The sequence below is a fragment of the Plecotus auritus genome (assembly GCF_963455305.1).
Source record: "Plecotus auritus genome assembly, chromosome: 7".
NCBI classification, from domain to species: domain Eukaryota; kingdom Metazoa; phylum Chordata; class Mammalia; order Chiroptera; family Vespertilionidae; genus Plecotus; species Plecotus auritus.
Window position 1 is genome coordinate 51,706,988 of NC_137774.1, and position 23,414 is coordinate 51,730,401.

The window sequence follows — 23,414 nt, forward strand, 5'->3', positions numbered from 1 at the left end:
AGTCCTAAGAGGTGTTTGTATAATGTAGAAGGATGATGCCAAGCTCTAGCGACTACAAAAGGCAGGACTTGTCATATTTTGTTCAGCTCTTTCTTCCCTGGAGGGAAAGGACGAAGCAGAGATTCTGAAAAGCATCACAGCATCACAAGCCTCTAAACATCCACCAAAGCCCTGAAAACTCTTCAAAGCTTCTAAAGCCACCAACGTGTCAGTGAGGACCCTAAGGCCCAAGATCCTCATTTGAGAGTTGTAACCCGAATATTCTGGTATTCTCTATGATTCAGGCTCAAGAAAGTGTCTACCAAACAAAAGTAAATAAAAAGTTATTAAAAAAAAACCCTGGCCAGTGTGGCTCAATTGGTTGGACATCGTTCTATTGTCTGTGTCCATGGGTTATGCATACATGCATACAAGTTCTTTGGTTGATCTCTTCCCACCCATCCACCCACCCCCACTCTCCCTCTGAGATTTCACAGTCTCTTCTATGTCTCTGGATCTATTTTGTTCATTAATTTATTTTGTTCATTACATACCACATATGGGAGCGATCATGTGATACTTGTCTTTCCCTGACCGGCTTATTTCACTTAGCATGATGCTCCCTAGGTCCCTCCACACTGTCTTAAAGGGTAAGAGATCCTTCTTTTTTTACTGCTGCATAGTATTCCCTGGTGTAAATGTACCACAACTTTTTTATCCACTCACTGCGATGGTTTTTGATGTGTCAAACTGGCTACAATAAACTACAAGGACAGAAGGAAGAACAGCAGTCTTTTTGTGACATACAAATACCTTCTCCAAATAATTCAAGCAAACACTAATCAGGTGCTACAGTAAAGGGATTTTGCAGATGTAATTAATGTTCCTAATCAGTTGGCTCAAGAAAGATTACCCCAGTGCAGTGGTCGGCAAACTGTGGCTCGCAAGCTGCAGTTTGCTGCTCTGTTGACTAATGAGTTTGCTGACCACTGCCCCAGTGAGCCTGACTCAATCAGTGAAAGCCCTTTAAGGGAGGGCTTACCAGGGGTGGGCAAACTTTTTGACTCGAGGGCCACAATGGGTTCTTAAACTGGACTGGAGGGCCGGAACAAAAGCATGGATGGAGTGTTTGTGTGAACTAATATAAATTCAAAGTAAAGGAGCGGAGGGGAGAGCAAGAGAACCGGATAGAACAGCTGGATCCAGCCCGCAGGCCGTAGTTTGCCCAAGGCTGGCTTAGGCAGTCCCTGAGCCAGACTTCAAACAGCAATTGAGCCAAGAACTGTTTTCTCTTTATAAAAAAATCTTTATTGTTGAAAGTATTACATATGTCCCTCTCCCCACCGCCCCATTGACCCCTTCTAGCCTACTCCCACTACCCCCAACCCCTGCCTTCACCACCCTATTGCCTGTGTCCATGGATTATGCACATATGCACTCAAGTTCTTTGGTTGATCACCTCCCACCCATCCACTCTGAATTCTCCTCACACAGCTCTAGTCCACTCTGCCCTCCCTCTGGGGGAGACCAAGGTGAATGGCTGCACATGAAATTTTGTGCATTGGCCCTTTAAGAGGGTGCCTGCATTTCCAGCCTTCTCTCCCTGGCAGACAGCAACCCCACTGCTTTTCACAGCCAGATGTTATGTGAGTACTTTTCTCAGTTCTGGTGCTCTGGGCTGGAAAGCCCAGCTTAAAGTTTAGACCCCAGAGTTCTCAGTGGCAACCCCTCCCCCCCCACAGCTGATATCTCTCTCTCTGGAACTTTAGCTGCTGCTTGTGGGAGTCCTGCCAGCCCTCTCAAGCCTCCGCATTTTCTACCAGCCTCCGGGGTCTCCACTTTCCGTCCTTGGTTATCAGGGTTCTCTCCAGCTAGTCTTCGGTTGATTATTCAGGATGGTTTTTCTGTGTTTTAGTTGTAATTCCAGTTTGGTCCTGGAAGAGTGTCAACATAGCTTCCACCGACTTCGCTGCTGCCGTTTTGGAACTCCCAGATGATCTTTTCCTTATGCCTAGTTTGTCAAATGTTTTCTACCATGAAAGAGTTGAGATTTGTCAAATATTTTTTCTGAGTCTATTGAGATACCACCTGGTTTTTATTTTCTATTTTGTTGATACGATGTATGACATTAATTGATTTTCTGATGTTGAAACAATCTTGTGTTTCTAGGATAAATGCAATTAGTTTGTGGAGCATTGTGCTTTTTTATTATGTTGCTGGAATTGGTTTGCTAGTGTTTTTGAGAATATTTTAGTTCCAGAATATTTGTTGGTCTGTAGTTTTCATTTTTTATGATGTTTTTGGTTTTGGTGAGGATAATATTGGCCTCATATAAAAAGTCGGAAGCATTCCTTCACTCTTCTATTTTTTAAAAGTGTGAAGAATTGGTATTAACTATTTTTTTTAATATGTGGTAAAATCTGGTGGTGAAGCCATCTGGGCTAGGGCTTTTCTTTGTGGGTAGTTTAGTATTATTATTAATATTATTTTATTTATTTTTTTTTGCTAATACTCACTGGAGGATTTTCTTCCATTGATTTTTAGAGAGAGTGGAAGGAAGGAGTGGAGGGAAGGAAGGTGGGGAGAAAGTAATAGAGAGAGAAAGAGATAAAAACATCCATGGGAGAGAAACACATAGATTGGTTGCCTCCCACACTCACCCAGACTATGGGGCTGGGATCAAATCTGCAACCTATGTATGTGCCCTTGACTGGAAGTGGGACCTGAGACCCTTCTGTTTTCAGGCTGACACTCTAAGTACTGAGTGATACCGGCCAGGGCTGTGGCTAGTTTTTATTTCATTTTATTTATTTATTTATTTATTTATTTATTTATTTATTTATTTATTTATTTAAATTCTTCATTGTTGGAAGTATTACATATAGTGTTACATATGTCTCCTTTTTCCCCCATTGACCTCTCCCGGGCCACCCCCACCCCCTAGCACATGACCTCACCACCCTCGTGTCTGTGTCCATTGCTATGCTTATATGCATGCATACAAGTCCTTTGGTTGATCTCTTACCCCCATTCCCCTGCCTTCCCTCTGAAGTTTGAGGGTCTGTTTGATGCTTCTCTGTCTCTGGATCTATTTTTGTTCATCAGTTTATGTTGTTCATTATATTCCACAAATGAGTGAGAACATGTGATATTTATGTTTCTCTGACTGGCTTATTTCGCTTAGCATAATGCTCTCCATATCCATCTATGCTATTGCAAATGGTAAGAGTTCCTTCCTTTTTACAGCAGCATAGTATTCCACTGTGTAGATGTACCACAGTTTTTAATCCACTCATCTGCTGATGGGCACTTAGGCTGTTTCCAAATCTTAGCTATGGTGAATTGTGCTGCTATGAACATAGGGGTGCATATATCCTTTCTAATTGGTGTTTCTAGTTTCTTGGGATATATTCCTAGAAGTGGGATCACTGGGTAAAATGGGAGTTCCATTTTCAATTTTTTGAAGAAACTTCATACTGTTTTCCACAGTGGCTGCACCAGTCTGTGTTCCCACCAGCAGTGCACGAGGGTTCCTTTTTCTCTGCATCCTCTCCAGCACTTGTCATTTGTTGACTTGTTGATAATAGCCATTCTGACAGGTGTGAGATGGTACCGCATTGTTGTTTTGATTTGCATCTCTCTGATGATTAGTGACTTTGAACATCTTTTCATATGTCTCTTGGCCTTCTGTATGCCCTCTTTTGAAAAGTGTCTATTTAAGTCCTTTGCCCATTTTTTGATTGAATTGTTTATCTTCCTTTTGTTAAGTTGTATGAGTTCCCTATAAATTTTGGAGATTAGGCCCTTATCAGATACTAGGGGCCCGGAGCACGAATTAGTTCACAGGTGGGGTCCAGCCAGCCTACCCCAGTGGGGGCCATCGGGGCCAGGCCAAAGGGGGGGAGGGGCCACAGGCAGTTGGACTACTGGCCAGAGAGAGGGGCCGTGGGAGGTTGGAGCGGGGGCAATTGTGATCTCGATCAGGCCGGTTGGCTGCCACAGTGCATGTAATAGCAACCGATTATTTCAGTCATTCCAGTCGTTCCATCATTTGGGTCGCTTGGCTGTTATATATATATACTAGAGGCCCAGTGCACAAGATTTGTGCATGGGTAGGGCCCCTAGGCCTGGCCAGTAATCAGGCCAATCAGGGCCTTCCTTCCCCTGGCTGGGGCCTTCCTTCATTCTGCACCGTCCCCTGCCTGGTGGTCAGCACACATCATAGTGAGCGGTTGAACTCCTGGTCAGTCAAACTCCCGAGGAGACAATATGCATATTAGCCTTTTAATATATATATATATATATATATATATATATATATATATATATATATATATTAGCAAATATGTTTTTCCATGCAGTGGGCTTTCTTGTTGTTTGGTTGATGGTTTCTTTGGCTGTGCAGAAGCTTTTTATTTTGATGTAGTCCCATTTGTTTACTTTCTCCTTCATTTCCATTGCACTAGGAGCTGTATAGTAAAAGATATTGCTACAACATATGTCTGATATTTTGCTGCCTATGGATTCTTCTAAGATTTTTATGATTTCCTGTCTTACATTAAGTCCTTTATCCATTTTGAGTTTATTTTTGTGTATGGTCTAAGTTGATGGTTTAATTTCATTTTTTTTACATGTATCTGTCCAATTTTCCCAACACCATTTATTGAAGAGACTGTCTTGCCTCCATTGTATGCCCTTGCCTCCTTTGTCAAATATTAATTGAGCATAATGGTTTGGGTCAATTTCTGGGTACTCTGTTCAGTTCCATTGGTCTATATGTCTGTTCTTGTGCCAGTACCAGGCAGTTTTGAGAACAGTGGCTTTAAAATGTAGCTTGATGTCTGGTGTTGTGATCCCTCCAACTTTGTTCTTCTTTCTCCATATTGCTGCAGCTATTTGGGGTCTTTTTTTATTCCAGATGGATTTTTGGAGAGTTTGTTCTAGGTCTGTAAAATATGCTGTTGGTATTTTAATGGGGATTGTATTAAATCTATAGATTGCTTTGGGTAGTATGGAGATTTTAATGATGTTGATTCTACCAATCCATGAACACGGTATATTCTTCCATTTGTTTATGTGTTCCTCTATCTCTTTTTTCAATGTCCTGTAGTTCTCCAAGTACAGGTATTTTACCTCCTTAGTTAAGTTTATTCCTAGATATCTTAATTTTATTGTGCAATGGTAAATGGGATTTTTTTTTTGTTTGTTTCTCTTTCTGTGAGTTCATTATTAGTGTATAAAAAATCCATAGATTTCTGGGTGTTACTTTTGTATCCTGCTACATTGCCAAATTCATTTATTAAATCTAGTAGCTTTTTGATGGAGTGTTTAGGGTTTTCTATGTACAGTATCATGTCATCTGCAAATAATGACAGTTTTACTTCTTATTTTCCAATTTGGATGCCTTTTATTTCTTCTTCTTCTCTGATCGCTATGGCTAGCACTTCCAGTACTATGTTGAACAGGAGTGGTGAGAGTGGGCATCCCTGTCTTGTTCTTGTTAGGGGAAATGGTTTTAGTTTTTTCCCATTGAGTATGATGTTGGCTGTAGGTATGTCATATAAGGCTTTTATTATGTTGAGGTATGATCCCTCTATTTCCTCTTTGCTGAGAGTTTTTATCAGGAAAGGGTGTTGGATTTTGTCAAATGCTTTTTCTGCATCAATTGATATGATTATGTGATTTTTGTGTCTCAATTTGTTTATGTGATGTATCATGTTTATTGATTTGCAGATATTGTACCATCCTTGCATCCCGGAATAAATCCCACTTGGTCTAATGTAATGCTGCATCCAATTTGCTAGGTTTTTGTTGAGGATTTTAGCATCTACATTCATCACAGATATTGGCCTGTAATTCTCTTTTTTTGTAGTGTCTTTATCTGATTTTGGGTGGGTAGTTTGTTGTTGTTGTTGTTTATAACTACTTGAATCTCTTCACTTGTTATAGATCTATTCAGATTATTTATTCTTGAGTCAGTTTCTGTACAGTAAACCATCAATTTTGTGGACCTCAATTTAACAGACTTTGGACTTAGTGGACAAAATTTCCTGTCCATATGTCATGTGTGAAAATTAATACCCTGTTAATTTAAAAAATGTGTTTAACCAAGATTTGTTTATAATTAAGTTAACAGGTTTTTTTGTTATTAATTCACTGTTATTATTAACAAATTTTAGCGAATAGGCTATATGTTGGAACAACACTGTAATAATTCCACATACATAAATCAATATTGTGTACCTGAATCTATAGTCTACATATTTAAATCCAAGAATCACTGCTTGTAAACATTGTTCTGAGAATGATTAGCATGTGATCACACTGCATCCTGGGTGGCATTGGTTCCCTTGTCTCAGGGTGTGACTTTCTGCAGCACTTTTAACCCCTGCAGACTGATGTTCCCAGGTGTGCTAAGCCTCGCACCAGCCAGGTGCCTCTGTTTACTTGAGGTGACTGGTGAATGCACACATTTACTGGACCCAAATTAGTCTTTGATACCAAGGTTTTCCTGTAATTATATCTTTCTAGGAATTTGTCATTTCATCTAAGTTATCTAATTATTGGCATACAATTGTTCATAGTATTCCTTCACAATCTTTTTTATTTTTTAAATTTCTTTAGGGTCAGTATACTATGCCCTCTATCATTTCTGATTCTGGTGATTTTTTTTTTTTTTTTTTTGTCATTAAGGGAAAACTGTTTCTCTAGTCACAAATTCTCTATTCATAAATCACGATATTTCTGATACTAAATATTTCTGATACTAATTTCCACATCAAGAAATTTTCCAATTCTCTGCAGAAATCAGCTGGATGTCCTACAATTTAATTCTCTCTTGACACTGATTACCCAGAGTTAGTGTAGATCCCACAGGTTAGGGCTCTGTCCCATAAGACTGCCCCCACTTCAGATGACAGTTGCAAGTAGTGGGTCCTGGGGTTACCCACATTTCGTCCAACTTGGATCCAAGTCAGGGGTTCCCAGGACACTAATCTCAATTCACTAATTTGCTGTAATGGCTCAGAGAACTCAGGAAAGCACATTCCTTACCTGTACTGGTTTGTTATAAAGGACTTTATAGAGGACACAGGTGAGCAGCCAGGTGAAGAGGTACATAGGGTGAGGTCTGGAAGCATCTCGAGTGCAGAAGCTTCCACCCCGTGGAGCTTGAGGGGCACCACCCTCCCTGCACATGGATTTGTTCACCAACCTGGAAGCTCCCTGCCCCGTACTAGGATTTTTACAGAGTCCACTACATAGGCATGATTGGTTAGATCACTGCCATGGTGATTAACTGAGTCTGCAGCCCTTCTCCCCTCCGCAAGTCAGGAGGTGGGACTCAATTTCCAACTTTCTAATCACTTGGCTGATTCCTCTGGCAACCAGCTCTCATCCTCCAAACATCACCTCATTAGCATAAACTTGGTGTGATTGGAAGGGGCATATAATAAATAATAAATTCCTCCTCTCTTTTCACTCAGGAAATTATGAGCGTTTCAGCTCTGTGCCTGGAACCCATGAGGAAGACCAAATATATATATTTTTTCTATTTTTTTTCTGTTTTCCATTTTGTTAGTTTCTGCTCTTATCTTTATTAATTTCCTCCTTGTGCTATCAGCTTAATATGCTTTCCTTTCTCCAGTGTTGTAAGGTAGAAGGTAGATTAATTTCAGATCTTAATGTTCGCTTATAAATTTCACTTTAACCACTGCTTTAGCTGCCTTCCCCCTAAGTTTTGACATGTTATTTCTTCATTTTCATTTATCTCAAAGTATTTTGATTTTTCTTTTGATTTCTTCTTTAACTTACTGATTATTTAGTGGTGTGTTTTTTAATTCCCACATATTTATTTCTCAATTTTCCCCTGGCTATTGATTCCTAATTTCTTCCTACTGTGGGAAAAGAACTTTGTGTTATTTTTAATCTCTTAAATTTATTCAGATTTGTTCTATGGCCTTGCATGTGACATATCTTGGAGGCTGAATCTGTGTACATGTGAGAAGAATATATCTTCTGTGGTTGTTAGGTGGAATGTTCTACAGATTTCTTTTAAATCCAATTGTTTCAGAGGGATTTTCAAGTATTTTATTTCTTTGTTGATTTTCTGTTCAGTTGTTTATTCCACGAATGGAGTATTTAGGTCTCCAACACTTATTATTTGTCTATTTTCCCTTCATTTTGTCAGTTTTTGCTTTATATATTTTGGTGTACTAATAGTAGGTGCATATATGTTGACAACTGTTACACCTTCCTGGTGTACTGAGCTTTTTATCATTATGAAATGTCCTTCTTTATAGTCTATAAAAGAAAGTTTTTGGAATACAAGTGCAGGCAGTCCTCATTTTATTGCACTTCGCAGATATTGTCTTTTCTTACAAATTAAAGGCAAAAGCCTCACCAGCAGAACGGTGGACTGATGTACTGCAGTGGTCCAGCACTGACCCACAGTCCCTGAGGTATGCCTGTACACATTTGCAAAGCATGATCTTAGAAGTAAGCTTCTCAATCGCCTGTGTCTCACGTGCATTTCGTGGCCATCTGTGCCACTGAACCAATCAGTCGGAGTCAGAGGCAGAGTGTACCGGTCACCATGGAGACCCTCAGAAGGAAGGAGCCCTACATCACACATGTCCAAGGGCAGGAGAGCGTGAGAAGCCTGCCAGGGGCTTCCTTGTAGGTCCTTGCTACTCAGGTGTGACCAGCAGCACCAGCATGGTTCAGGCTCTACCTGGAAGCACAGAACCCCAACCCCCACCCCAGACCTACAAAGCCAGACTCTGAACTTCACAGGTGCTAGCTCATAAAAATCTCATCATCAGTGGGAGTCATAAAGGCTGTCACCCTGGCTGTGCATTGCCATCACTGGCAGGGAGGGTGCCCCCCAGACACAGGGATCGGAATCCGGAGTGGGCCCAGCATGGAGACTCTAATGTGCAGCCCAATCCTGAGATTCCCCAGAACAATCAACATCTTCTCCCACACCTCTATTGTGACATTTGTGATAAACACTAATTTATAGGATACTTTCTATCCACCATCACCATGCCAAGTATCTCACACTCACTATCTCCTTTTAGCTTCTACAATATCATCAACATGACTTGGCATCTTCATTTAAGTAACATGTCCAGCCTCAGACAGCTGGTAAGGGGCAAAGGGCAGATTGAAACCCAGGCTGCCTAATTTCTATGCTCTTCATTATAATGTAATCACCATTTGCTTGTGCCTCTCACTAAAATGTGACCTTTTGAGATCGAGAATTGTATTATTTTCTCTTGACCTCTGGCTCAACATAGGTGCTCAATAAACATTGAAGAGTATTAAATGCATCACTAACCTGGTATATCGCAGATGCACAATAAAAGGTCAATGGGTAAAAGTGCGAGTGAGACACAGCCCAGAATCCAGAGGATGACATGTCACCCTTTCTCTCCCTCAGGACAGTGTTAGGAGCTCAGCTGATGCCAACCAATGTTTTATCTGAGTCTGACCTCAACTCGCCATCATCAGACTTTCCATCATATCACACCGCCCTTCTTTCTCAAGGGTAGGGATCTGAGTTCCTCATGCTAACATTCCTCAGGTGAGTGCACGAATAGCGCTGTGGTCCCCATGTTGGTCATCAGAGAGCAGAGTACAAGAGAGGGCTGACTAAAGGAACTCCAGTCCATTCACGATTACCGTTTCCACTGAAGTTCTTGGCCCTGTGCAATCAGCAGACATTTGCACAGGCTTCTGGAAGCCCTGTACAAAGCTATGCTTTGGGGACCAAACTGCAACGTTGATCATCTGCTCAACTTCCTTTCCACTGAAGTGCTCCCCTCCACTAGGACATGCACCTCACACTCACACTCACACTCACACCCAGGTCCCCACAGAAATCCAAGAGAGATCAGTGAGTTACTCTGATGTTTATTTTAATGCATCTTAGTCCACACAGTTGATATAAAATCAGAAAAAGCGAAGCAAAAACAAAAAGGTCTGGAGTCTTAGCATCAGAAGGGCACCATATATACATCTACAGTTGGTGGCCAATACAAGTCATTGCCAGACAGTCCTTGGAGACAGAGAACAGCCTAGACCCAGCGGAGTCCTGGAAACTCATGGCCACAAGGGTCTAGAGACTCGTCCTGACCCTCCGACCGCAGGAACATGTGGGAGTGATAAAGCTGTGTTTATGACTTATTATCAGAGTAATGATAGCAGCCCAGCCAGGTACAAAGGCAGTTATAAACCATTTATATTACACAGAATTATTCAGTCTCCATTCTACTTTATGGTGTAAAATTGTTAATTGAATTTCCAGTGAGTAGTTTAGAAGATTAGTGATAATAAGGAATGGTAAATTCATAGCACCATTTCATAGGGGTTTTTTTTGTCACTGATTTCTCATCTTGACATGTGACCAGGACACCCACCTCAGGGGCAAGCATTCCAAAGCCACAGCCGTGATTTTGCCAAGGGCTCTAGTTTGAGGGTTTCGTCCACATGTGTAAGGCTGGGCGTGGGTATGGGCAGTGTGTGCCTCTATGAGAACACAGGTCACCACTGTGAGAGGGCTTCTGGCCATTGGGGCTTTCTACCCACACTTTGGTTTTCTGAATGAGGTGGAGTGGGAGGGAGGTATCGTCTTTCAAATGAAAGGGAAGGGGCGAGATGGAGTTATTTTATTTATGGGTAAAACAAACAAACAAAAAAACTCAAAGCAATACTGAGCTTGATTATACGGTTAGGATGTAAAGTTCCTTAGCTATTTCTTTAAGGTTTCAACACAAGGCTGATGGTCAACATATAAAGCAAACAATACTATGTACATATATGTAAAAAGTGTTATAAATAGGTTTTATAAACCGTAGATATTATATACATCTTCAATCAACACTAACCCCACCCCCCAACTGCACTCTGTTTGGTTTGGTTTGAGTTTGGGTTTTTGGCTAGCTTTTTGGTTTTTTTCTTCTTCTTTTTTTTAGGTTTCCTTCCTCCCTCCCCTGTGTATGCCCAGAGCCTCAGATGAACTGGGCACCTCAGTCGCGTTTCCGTAAGATCACATAGATGAACCCGCTGAGCAGAGCCAGGGGGAAGGCCACCCAGGCCAGGATGTAGGTGAATCCGTAGGAGTAATCAGAGTTGTTGACGTGCCATTCTGTGTGTCTCACCGTGTAGATGGACGCTGCGCTCATCACACACAGACCTGGGGAAAGAGAGGGACAATTCGAGTGAGGGAGAGATCACAGGGGGACGGACCCCTCTCCACCCCCGACTACAGGGTCCACAGGACCTGGGCACCTTGCCCACACTACTCGCTGCCCTGATCTCACACACACACACACACACACACACACACACACCAGGCCCCCACGTGGGCTGCAGGGAGGCAGAGACCGCTGCATGTGGAGAGCATGTAGGGCTCTGGAAGAACCTGCTGCGGGGTCCAAAAGTGACAGCAGAAGGCTTGAAGATACAGGGACACGAGAAACAATCAGCACTCCACTTCCAATCTATGTGACCCAGGCCATCCATCATCTTTGCCATCTTTTCTGCACCATTTCTCTTGCTTTAACTGTCAAACAATTCCCAGTTACCACAGAGTGGTCAGCAAGAATTCAGGTTGCAAGATAAACCTGCCTATCTCCTTACAAGGATGGTTCGGCAGGGGAGCTCCTGAAAACCTGTGACCACTCTCCAAATGAGGGGGCATTTCCTGGAGCCAGTGAAAGTGCAATGACACTTTACTGTTATCAGAGTTGTGTCATGGCAACAGCGTTGGGCTCCAGGCAGAGCACAGGGGCAGGGCTCCATGCTAATCCCCTCAGCATGTAAGACATTAACAAGCAGACAGAACATACAGAGATGAAAAGTGAGGAGACAAGGAGGAAGGACAGGACATGAAGAGGACGCAAGCTGCAGGGGGAGGAGACTATCAAGGGCAAGCTCATTGCACTGGGCCCCTTTCAACAGTTCTTGGTTCCTCCGAGGTTGGATTTGAAGCCAAAAGAGGGTACAACGATGTCACATACATAGGTAGGCCAGGCCACCCTCTCTGGCCACCACTGCAGCCCTCTGGGAAAGAGAAGAAAATGTCCACCTTGGTCCTCATGAAGCAGGTAAGTTCAAATGCGATAGTCCATGCCCACCATGGCAGTCAGAATCCCCTGTGGGGAGGGGTCCAGTGACATCAGCACCCAGCCTGGAGTTGCACAAAGCCTGCTCTGTTTCCTCCTGAAAGCAGGGTCTTTGAAAGGCTCTGAGTGACTCTATTATGAATGCAGCAGGCCGTGTGGGATTCCTGCGGTTCCAAAGCTCCCAATGGTCTGGACCACCTACATCTAACCTCACTGCTATTTGATGGGACACTGCAACTTTGTTTGAATAAAGTGCAGAATTGGAATTTGTCACATTCACTACCCTGATAATATTGTCCTTCTGCAAGTCAGAGCAGAACACTCCTACTCCACTGGCCCCCGTTGAGAAAGCCACACAATAGTCTTAGAACTACAGTGGGATCAGATCCAGGATCCCGCTACCTACAGAAAGTCTGAGAGGCAGCGAGGACATCTGTGTCAGAGGGGGAACTGAAGCTGGCAAATCTGTGTTAGAGATACAGTTTTGATCTGCTGGGGACACACTATTAGCCTTGAGGTCCATGATCCTCAGTGACCTTCCCCCATTGCTCCATGACTCACCTCTCTAAAGTGCTAATTCTTATCTTTAAGAAATACTGAAGTTGCCTCTTGAGCGATAACCTAGCTACCCAATGAGGGCAGAGCTATAAAAAGAGAAGCATGACCAAAGGAGAGAGGGAGGTTAAAGAGAATGCTGAGAGGCCGGGACAATGCATATTGTGTTGGTAGGGCTTCCAATGAGGTGTGTCTAACCAGCACTAGTGTGGAAAATGCAATCGTAGCCATGTAGACCAGCTGTGCACAGACTTCACTGGCAAAGAAAACATCAAAGAGAAAACATTCCATCAACGACCAAGATGGATAGAGAGAGGCAGGATACACAAGTGTGATGACTAACTAGATGGCTTAATTTATGACATTTACCCAAGTGGAATCTCAGAAGTAAATGAATTCAAGTTTTGCTTTAAAAAGCAACAAGCTTAGATACTTACAAAGTCAAAGAGAGGAAACACACTTTATAATTATTGTTGTCAGTAGACTGGAGTTTTAGGGAATAGAATACATTATTACAAGGCTTTCTATACATAAAGCAATAGTTGTGCCCTGGAATCAAGAGCAGTTAATGCCATAAAATAGTCCCTAAAAGTCACACATTGCTCCCCATAAGCGGACTATGACTCAATTTCTCAGCAGCCAGTACATAGAAATGCATTTTTGAAAGACCCCCATGATGAAGGGAAGTGAAAGTCCCCATGATGAAAGTAAGTGAGGTCCCCATGATGAAGGTAAGTGAAGGTCCCCCATGGTGAAGGTAGGTGAAGCTCCTGACACACTGGCAGGTGCTCTGCTTTCCCCACAGGTGACAGTCTGTGCTTTGGCAGTGACATGCCCTGAGAGGGGCCTGAGTCTGAGAGTGTAGGCCATTTTTAAGTGGAAGGACACAGAACCTGTCCAAACAACATAAAAGTGCTGCCCATTCACGAGTTCACAAGAGTTTCTACCTGTCTCAGGATGGCTGGCTCTGAATAACTCCCAGAAAATTCTTCCTTGAGAGTCTTCTTGAAGAGGAGATCTCAAACCTCCTTTAGTGATGATAGCAGCTGCAGGTAAGCAATTAGAGCCCAAAATTTTGGGAGGGAGCAACCAAGGGGCCGAATGCAAAGGAATAAAGAAATGGTGGGAATTCTCTAAACTTCCTTATCTTTATTCTGATTGGTTCAAGAAACATGCAGTGAGTACCTATTGTGAGCAGGCACTGTTCTAGAGCATCTAGATAAAGAGACCCAGCCCCCATCTTCATGGAGTGAGCGTCATTCAAAAACAGACATGTCAGTAGAAACTTCCAATATTGTATGATGTGACTTCCAGGGAGGGTGAGAGAAATGCCCCGGAGGCTCTGAGAGCATGGATGGGCACTGAGTCCAAAATAGGGACTGGGAAGCTTGACGGGGGAGACAGTGCTTGACTTGCGACTAAAGGATGTGTAAGAGTTAGCTAGGTGAAGAAAGGTGCAAGGGAATTCAGAAAGAGCACGAGCAAGACAAGGAAAACAGAGAGCTTGGTGGAAACCACCAGCAGGTGATGATAAGAGTGTCCCCTGATACAGGAGGAGCAGTACAAGATGAAGCCGGAGGGCTCATAAGGCCAGGAAAGAGGGGGCTTCAATGGCATGTTGAAGTTGTGGAGGGAAGTACTTTTTCAGCAGAGGAGAAAGGATGCTCAGATGTGTGTTTTAGAAAGATCATCCCAACAGCCATGTGGAAAGTAGATGTAGGGGTGGGGACAGAAAGTTGAATGAATTGGCTCTGGCACAGCTGCAATGCTGTTAGTGAGTAAAAGAGAAGAAGTGGACACAATATCTATGAATGCTACCTGATGGCAGCAATTGGGTGGACTGGGTATGGAGGAGGGAGAGGGGGCTCTGGCAAGACTGGTGGGTTAACTTAGGTAACTGGGAAAACAGTAATGGCGTGAAAGCCAAAGGGAATAAATAGTGAATAGAAAACCGTACAGGAAGGATTGGAGGAATTCAGCCAATGACTTAAAAGTGGACCTTGGTAACCTTTGCAAAGCAGCTCGTTTGAGAGCCTACAGCAGAAGCCAGAGTGAGACCGGCTGGAGAGTGAATGCCAGGTGAGACCCAGAGCCAGTGGGGAAGGTGCCTCGTGGTGTCGGAGTGATGAGTGAGTGAGGGGCTCAGTCTCACCAGCCCCATCCTCAGGGTGATAAGGTGGGGCAGGAAGAGGCTGGGTGATCTGTCCTGCTGAAAGCTTTGACTCTATGTCTGATCTACACAAGTCTTCTCTGTGCAGCTGCCCGGTTGCCATTCCAGCAGTCACGTGAGCCCTGCAGCCTAGGAAGTTGCCCACGGCATTCTAGATTTTGGGCACAGCCAGTGCAGCATCTGGAATGATTGTCTCATAAGGAGGGTGCTGAGTGTGGTACCCAACTGAAGCTGCCTTTGATCCAAACAGAACAGGGGAGGCACTGTGCTCTTATTCATCTTTCAAATTATTTCATCCTAAAGCCCGATATCTGTACCTATATCAACCTGACAGGAAATAAAACAAGCAGCAAGTAAAACCCACTCAGGAGTCTCCTTCTCCCATGTTTTCTGTTCCTTTTAACTACACATGTGACCTGAGTTTGATTCTGTCTATGGAACACAGTCATGAGTCATCCAGCGAGTAGGTTATTCAGGGCCTTTTTTTATGTGGTGTGCACAGAGCTCATGGCTGGTGTAAGGAGTGAAATCAATAAAAACATGCAGAGCTCCTTTTTAGGTCTGTATCTATAGGACTTTCTTGATGTTTTCCCATCTAGCACAACCCAACGCAACCCAGCTAGGGCAAGGGTAACTACTATCTGGGACCAGGTGGCTACAGGCTCTGCAAATGAGAATGACACCAAAACCCAGACACAGGATCAGCATGGCCTTTCTCTAAGAAGGAGGTAGAGAAGAATCGGTGGCTCGTGAACAGGAGGAGCTGTCTGTGAAGAAATGTCCCTGAAGAACTGGCAGTGGGATGAAGGGCTGTTTAAAGGCTACATCCTGTGGTTCTGACCCTGGAGGAACCTCAGAGTCACCCAGGGAATGGCCCCACCCAAGAGCTCTTAAGTAGGACTCTCCAGGGATGAAATCTGAGCACAGGATTTTTTTAAAAAGCACACCCTCTTCTAAAAGGTAAATCTGTTGTGCAGCTAAGCTTGAAAAGCACTTAACTAGGTGAAGACGCCTCTTGATATGTCTTTAGGAAGCAGCCAACCTCAGAAGTATGTAATCAAGGAAAGACAGCTCTTAAATGTGAGACGTGTGGCTTATTATGAAATGGAGAAAGGATGACGCAGCAAAGCAGGTGGACCTATAACCACACGCAGAGCTGTAATCTGGAGCAAGGTAGACTCAGCTCCCGAATCTTGAGTCAGCCCAAGAGCTCCTCACACCTTTTGCTACCTTCCCCGCACCCTTAGGTGCCCGATCTGTAAAGATCACAGCTAACCCCCTCCCCATCACCCAAGAGAAGCTATGCCGAGACAATCCAGCCTGCACCTGTCACCTGGGAGTCTGCTGGCTTCCACTTAAAATGCTTTCGGCTTTGAGGATGCATCTGCCCTGCGTGGACCCTACCTACTGTGGCAGAACACTTTGATTTACATTCCATGATTGTGGGCTACTTGCTTCCCCCTCCCTCCCTCCTTTCCCCTTTTTGTTTTTTTTTTGTCTGTTTCAGCTTTCCTGATCTGTTCCTCGACATTAAGCTGTAACTTCTCAGGCTGTCCCCAGTTCTCAACTCCAACAACCTTCCCTACTTTTCTCTCTAGTTGCTGGTTTCTTAATGGGGTGTGAATTGGGAAAGACATGTGACAACGTTGATTTAAAGTTGCCACACATTACGAGTCAGGAAGTCTCTGTCAAATCCCTAACCCGTTTAGTTCTCAATTTTAATGGAAAGACCCTACAGCAGGTTCAAATTCAACATTCCAGATACCCGAGGTTCCTAGAAGACAAACTTCCAGGTCCTATTGGCTGGAGTTAACAGTTGAACAGAGCATTCGTAGGACTTACAACTTACAACTGCTATTTTGGCTCAACATTTCTAATTCAAGATATGGACAGCTAAACTGACAAACTCCTAACTGAAAACCAGGTCTTGTGATAGATAAGCAGCCAGATTTGAAGGGGATAAAGGAAGAACAACTTGGTGCTTTTAAATTCAGGGGATTTTATAGAGTTCTAACAAGACTTGCATTGGGTTCAGAGGTGAATCAAAGCAGTGAAGCAAGTACGGACAGTAAATACACTTCGGAAGATGAGAAAACCTCAACTCCTAAGAGCTTTTTGCTGAACGAAATACTTTAAAACAGTGCAGGGCCAGCATTTGCGACTTCATGGTCATTAACTCTGGTCTTATCAGGACATGGCTGCAGAGGCATTGTCACAGGATTTAAAGCCGAGCTAGCTCAGCAGGGGAGGACAGGCTGCCTGCTCGGAGGGGCCCCTGCAACAGCGATGGGGCTCTTCTCAGCCAGTGCTTTCAGTCTAAGTAGTTCTGAAGGTGCAGGCTCTTACTTATCACAGATGCGTGGGGCCTTAAGAATAATAAATGAAGCAAATTTGCATGGATTTTCCACTGTAAATTGGTCAAGGGAAAATAATGCAGAAAGCAGTTTCTACCTTGGATTTTCTGCTCCTTGGAAATGTTGGTGTATTCTGCATCTCTAAATATAAAGAGGCGCCTACCTGTAGTCAGTCCCTGTGGTCTGAGGGAGTGGAAGCATTCAGGTGATTCTCCCCAAGGCCAGCTTATTCATCAATAGAGTCACAAGCTTGTACAGATCAAATATAAATATTTTTGAAACTTCTGCTTCCTAGGTCTATATTACTTTATCTTGAGGACACATCCATTGGTACAGTGGGTATAATCATCATTTGAATACTCATCAAACTTAAATGGTGAATCAAAGAAATCCCAGACCATGAAGTCGCAAATCGCCTCTGGAAACGGAGTGAGTAATGATAACTCTGCTGCTAGCATGCCTACAGATGATCTTACTGCGTAGTTACTAATTTCACAAGCTGGCGACAATCCAGGAGCTTGGTTTGGTATAATCAAACTGTGCAAGTGCAAAGCACGATTTGGTTTTGAAACCCTAATACTGTGCATATTGAAACATTATATTTAAATATTTAATGGGAAGTGGATCTCCAGGTTACTTGCTTTTTCCAGTAACTCTCTGGCTTTTAGAAAAGGTCATCAACATTCAACCTCAGGCTGTGTCCGTCCATACAGCCCTGTGCAAGCCGTTATATCCACCCACCCATCCATCCATCCATCCATCCATCCTGAATGCATGGGCTGTTTTCAACCCTCCACATGACTGCTCCTGAGCACAAGCTGGTGACTCAGCACCGGGGACATTCTCACAACCAACTAGAACAAGATGCCATTTGCCTACTCGGATGCCAGAATCTAGAACATCTCACAGCTGCCAGATGTCCTCTGGTCCATCTGGAGTCTGTGACTTATTAACTTGGGCTATAGGACCCACCACATTTGTCTCTTATTCCTCTCAATGTCCTGCTGAATTGGTAGAGTAAGACACTGTTCAGAAAAGAGAGACAAAGTCGGAGGATTCGCCCTCCACACTAGAGGCTTCTAGGACTCTCGCATCGGACAACCTGTCCAGTGGGGGAACTTGAAGGCAGTTTAGAGAGGAGATAAGGATCTTGTGTGTTGTCAGGGACTCCTGTTTGGGAAATGATGGCAGATTATACAATGCTGACAAAATGAAGACACCTGAAATGACAACAGGAAATCAAGCCCAGGGGAACCGAGAAACTGGAGTGAAGGAGAGCAGGAGTTTGTTAGAGTGGCTTCATCGCTGTGCAGAGTAAGAGACATACCCAAGAACGCCTTGGCTGTTCTCAACAGCACGTCAGGGGCATTCTCTAGGCTGAGGCCGGAGAGCTCCCTGGGGCATAAGCTAATCTCTAGGAACCCATCCTCAGGACTTGCCTCTGCTATACTGATACCCTCAGCATTGAACTCTGATTGTGGGTCCATATTGCAGCTTTCTTCCTGGTAACAGGTCGGGTTGGGTCAGGAACCTTCCTTCCAGAACCCTAACTCCTATTTTCTATGCACACCATTAAATGAGGAAGTGGGTAGTTCCCTGATTCTAAGGTATATGCACAGATGTGCACACACACAAACACATGCACACACATCTGTATTTTATGAAAACCATTCCATGAGCAGACTCAGGAAACATCAATCACTCCAGGGCCACGCCCTCCTACTAACTGATCAGGCCCAGCTCCTGCATGCACTTCATCGTCACCACTTACCAGCAAGAATCTGGAAGATCCCAGTGAGGTAAAACCGGCCCCCTTTGGTGATGGTGAAGAGCTGGTAGAAGAACAGGAAGAGGGACAGCACACTGAAGATGATGGACAGGATCATGGTGGCCTGGACAGACTGCAGCCATTCTGGAGGGAAGAGACACGGGGTTAGCACCACCAGCATGGCCAAGGGAGGGCCTTGTCACGAGGAGCATGGGGCCTGGTGCACTATGACCCTTGAGAGGCACAGTCCTCCCAGGCTGCACAAGCCCTCTTTTATGAGCAAAACTGGACAATTCACTTTTGTCCTCTTAAAAGTCAATTGTGGACATTTTAGGAAAGGGCTGTAAGACAATATCTACAGTCCTACCACTAGCAGTTAAATTCAAATTAAAATGTATTAACTTGCCTTCCAGTCTTTCTGCCAAATGTATTACTTACATATATGTATGTATGTATTAAAGAGGGTCTGAGCCCCACACACTGCCTTTTCTCTTCTCGACTTCAGAGGTTTTTGAAGGGTTACTGGAATCCCTACATTACAAGAATAGCTTAAAACCACTGTTCAGAATGTTAGCATTCCCCAAAGAATATATGTATCTGGGGGATGAATGGGAATAAGGAAATGGTAGAAAATTGGAAGAAAATGCTGATGGAGAAGAGATATGAAGATCCATTTGCTCAGCCAAGCTGTATCTGTTCTTGGCCAATCTTGACCCGCATCATTAATCTCAGCACAGAGCAGTTTGTGCTCAAATCATGTGTACAGGGGTCATAGATTATACTTCCACATCTTTATGGAACCCCCTTGCCTTAGATCAAATCTCCAGGCTTCCATCTGAAATTCAGGCAAGAAAGAGTTCTGGAGTTCACCATCTACTGCAAATAATGTCATTTCAGCAACCGAGGAGGAGTGGACACACCTGGGCTCTGCACTCCAGAGAAAAACCCAGGGCAACCACTTAGCAGAGCTGTGCTGGGCCTCGCCCACCTGTCACCCGTGTCCTTCCTTGCAAGTGCCAAAGACGCACTGGGGCAGCACTGCTCTAAACAAGCAAACGCAACTGGAGGAGGCCCAGGTTTATCCTCTCTGCTCAGTAACCAGTGAGTGTGCAGCGGCTAAGAAAAAACACACTGATGCGCAACACAGCATCCACAGCTATGAGATGTGGAGGGTTTATAATCCTAACTGGATATAAACCTGGTTTAGGTTACACGTCATAGCTCATGGTGAATTTTAAAGGTGCTGGATAGATTAACTGTTACTGGAGCTTCCCATGAGATTTTCCAGACACAGGAGAAGCTTTAGAGTTGGAAGGAACAGGAGAGGTCGACTACTTCAGCTCCTTTGTCCTGAAAGACAGAGATGTCCGGGGACGTCTGGATGAGCCCATTAGCACAGCCAAACCCTGAGGGCCTGACTGCAGCTTGGTGTTCTTTTCACTGTGACAGAACATGTGCTTTTTCATTTTTTCAATTTATTTGTCAGATAAGGTAAGAAACTGATGTTGAATGGGTTCTGAGCCATCCTGGCTTCATTTTTATATATCCCTAACGAAATGTTTGTCTGTATCCAGCACAGTGGTTCTCCTGACGAACCGTCGGCAATAAAGCTAATGTTGCCATCACATTATTATTTTTAAGTAAACTAATTACCCAGCACTCCAGTAGGTGAAGCTAGAAACCTAAAGAAATCTGAGACGAGATGAAGATTCACAACTAAAAGACCGCGACTCAGCTTTGCTGGGGGGTTCCTCAACGCGCACCCGCAGAAGGAGTGTGGCTGGTACAGACCACATCCTGGTTTTCCTCTCCAGGTCTGAGATCTCACCTTAGTCTTTACCCCCACTGCCAGGACAACGGGAACTTCTACCAGACCTCATATTGAGAGAAAACTCAAAATCTCCTACATGGTTTTGTTAAATCTACATGAATAGGGAAGATCCCCTTAGACTAAATAATGTAACTAAATCCTTCTTGGAACTTCGTTTACCAATAATTTGAACTTTAGTCCCATCTCCATTACAACTGAGATATTTTGTCAACAGTTGTTTCTCAAATCAGATCAGAATGAGTAGATCAGGAAGTTTTTATTCAATGAGCATTGGTTGAACACCTACTGTTTTGAGTCAGGCCCCTTTGGTTGGTTAACACCCTGGGGACTAAAGTTAAAGAGGAAGATTTTCAACCAGAATCATAATAAGTAAAACACATACATAAAGATAGTATGTCCAATTACGTCATCAATTACAATAAATGTGAACAGATTCAAGTAATTCATTATATGATGTAGAATTCATTTTTAATTACATCATTCTTATGTATAGACCTATATAAGAGGTACAACTAAATCAAACAAGTCAAAAATCAAAGATTTTCAAAAGAAGCACCAGGAAAATATTAACAAAAAGAAACTAGGTAGCCCTAGCTGGTTTGGCTCAGTGGATAGAGCGTCAGCCTGAGGACTAAAGAGTCCGGGGTTTGATTCCGGCCAAGGGCACATGCCTGGGTTGTGGGCTTGATCCCCAGTGTGGGGCGTGCAGGAGGCAGCTAATCAATGATTTTCTCTCATCATTGATGTTTCTATCTCTCTCCCTCTCCCTTCCTCTCGCAAATCAATAAAAATATATTAACAAAAAAGAATAAGGTGTACACACAACATTATGTCATTATGTAAATACACTCCAAAAAACTACATGTGTATTCATAGGTACACATGCATGAATGTGTGTGTGTTCATTGGAAAAGGAAGCAATGACGTGCTAAACTCCTATCAATGGTTACCCCCAGGAACTGGAGCTAGAATGAAGGACAATTTGGTTTAGAAAGCCTTTCATTTGACCTGTATCATTTGATTTATTTTTAATAAGGAGATTATTTTCATATAATATGTAAACAATTAAAACCAATTTAAAAGATGACACGGTGCCAAAACCGGTTTGGCTCAGTGGATAGAGCGTCGGCCTGCGGACTGAAGGGTCCCGGGTTCGATTCCGGTCAGGGGCATGTAACTTGGTTGCGGGCACATCACCAGTGGGAGGTGTGCAGGAGGCAGCTGATCGATGTTTCTCTCTCATCGATGTTTCTGACTATCTATCCCTCTTCCTTCCTCTCTGTGAAAAATCAATAAAATATATTTAAAAAAAAAAAAAAAAAAAAAGATGACACGGTAAAGAAGACATGGCAGTCAATAAGAAGTTAGAATTCCAAAACTCAAAGCGCTAGTGGAGCCCTGGGCAGGACTGGGTCCACCTGCGAGGAGTAAAGGGACTTTCCTTTCCTCACCCGCTGACCATTCAAGCTGCTGATGGGCAGAGGGGTAAACAGAGAGCCAGGAGGAAGCGCGGCCAATCTGCCCAGGAGGCTGGGTAAAGATCCCAAAGCCTGGTTGGTACTGTCCCGAAGAGAAGCCCATGACCCCCGAGGTGATTCCGAGGTCTGTAGGACTTCGCTCCACAGCCTGAACCACTCATGGGAACTGGCCCAGACCAGCGGCAGCAATAAAGAGCTGATGCCACACACTCCAGGCACGCAGGTGCCTGGTCCCAGGTGAGGATATGGGAGCCCCGACTCTCCTGGGTGGTCACGCGCTCTGGTTAGAACAGAGATAACTCTGTTACTTAGCTCTGCTGAACACATTTTTAATTTGCAGGCTACCATGTGCCAACCCCTGCAATAGCCCAACAGATCAAATGTACAGAAGATAATTATTAGTTGGATGCAATAGAACAGCTTCCAATGGCAAACCTGTTTTATATGGAGCAAACCTACTGTGAGGCCAATTCCAAGGGGCAGACACTTACCCAAGCCCCAGGACAAGTTCGCAGTCACTACCAGAGAAACAGCCAGTGCCCACTGCCACCCTCCCGGCCCCCCAGGGCCTCGTAAATATGGTGGGATTCCCAGTGGCAGCCTTTTCATCTCCATCTTTGGTGCTGGGCACAGGAATGAAAAGCCCTAAAACTCTTTGCAGACCTACTGTTCTCATGTGAGGGCCAGGTGAAAGAGCACTTACAGCCTCTGGACATAGGCCGCGGCTGCAGGCAGACCCAGCTCCCCAGGAGACACAGGGAAGGGTGAGTGGCTCCATAATCAAAGCTCACTTCAAGCTCATATTCCTGCTGCAGGCAGCCAAGCAATGAAGGAAGTGCATCTGCCCCCTCAGCTGTATTCTTAGCCTGGGCCCTGCAGTCCAGTAAGTTATGGGCCCAGAAAGGATGAAGCACTTTTATTTTATTTATTTATTTATTTATTTATTTATTTATTTATTTATTTATTTTATCCCTACCTGAGGATAGGTTTATTGATTTTAAAGAGAGAGAGAGAGAGAATCATCGATGTGAGGCAGAAACATGGATTGGTTGTTTCTCCTACACGCCCTGACCCAGGATTGAACCCACAACCTGGATATGTGCCCTGACCAGGAATGGGACCCACAGCCTTTTGGTACATGGGATGGCACT

At 43.9% G+C, this 23,414-nt stretch overlaps 1 protein-coding gene across 4 annotated transcripts in view; it reads right to left on the reverse strand.

The window, feature by feature from the left end:
* Positions 1-9,874: 9,874 nt before the first annotated feature.
* Positions 9,875-23,414, reverse strand: part of PMP22 (peripheral myelin protein 22) — a 29,059-nt gene continuing 15,519 nt past the window's right edge. For all 4 annotated transcript variants that reach the window (XM_080678296.1, XM_080678298.1, XM_080678295.1 and 1 more), the window contains exons 4-5: positions 18,958-19,098; positions 9,875-11,176 (exon numbers count right to left, since the gene is read on the reverse strand). In XM_080678296.1, coding sequence (XP_080534422.1) covers positions 11,010-11,176; positions 18,958-19,098 — 308 coding nt within the window. In that variant the 3' untranslated portion in view covers positions 9,875-11,009. The remainder of the gene's footprint in view (positions 11,177-18,957; positions 19,099-23,414) is intronic.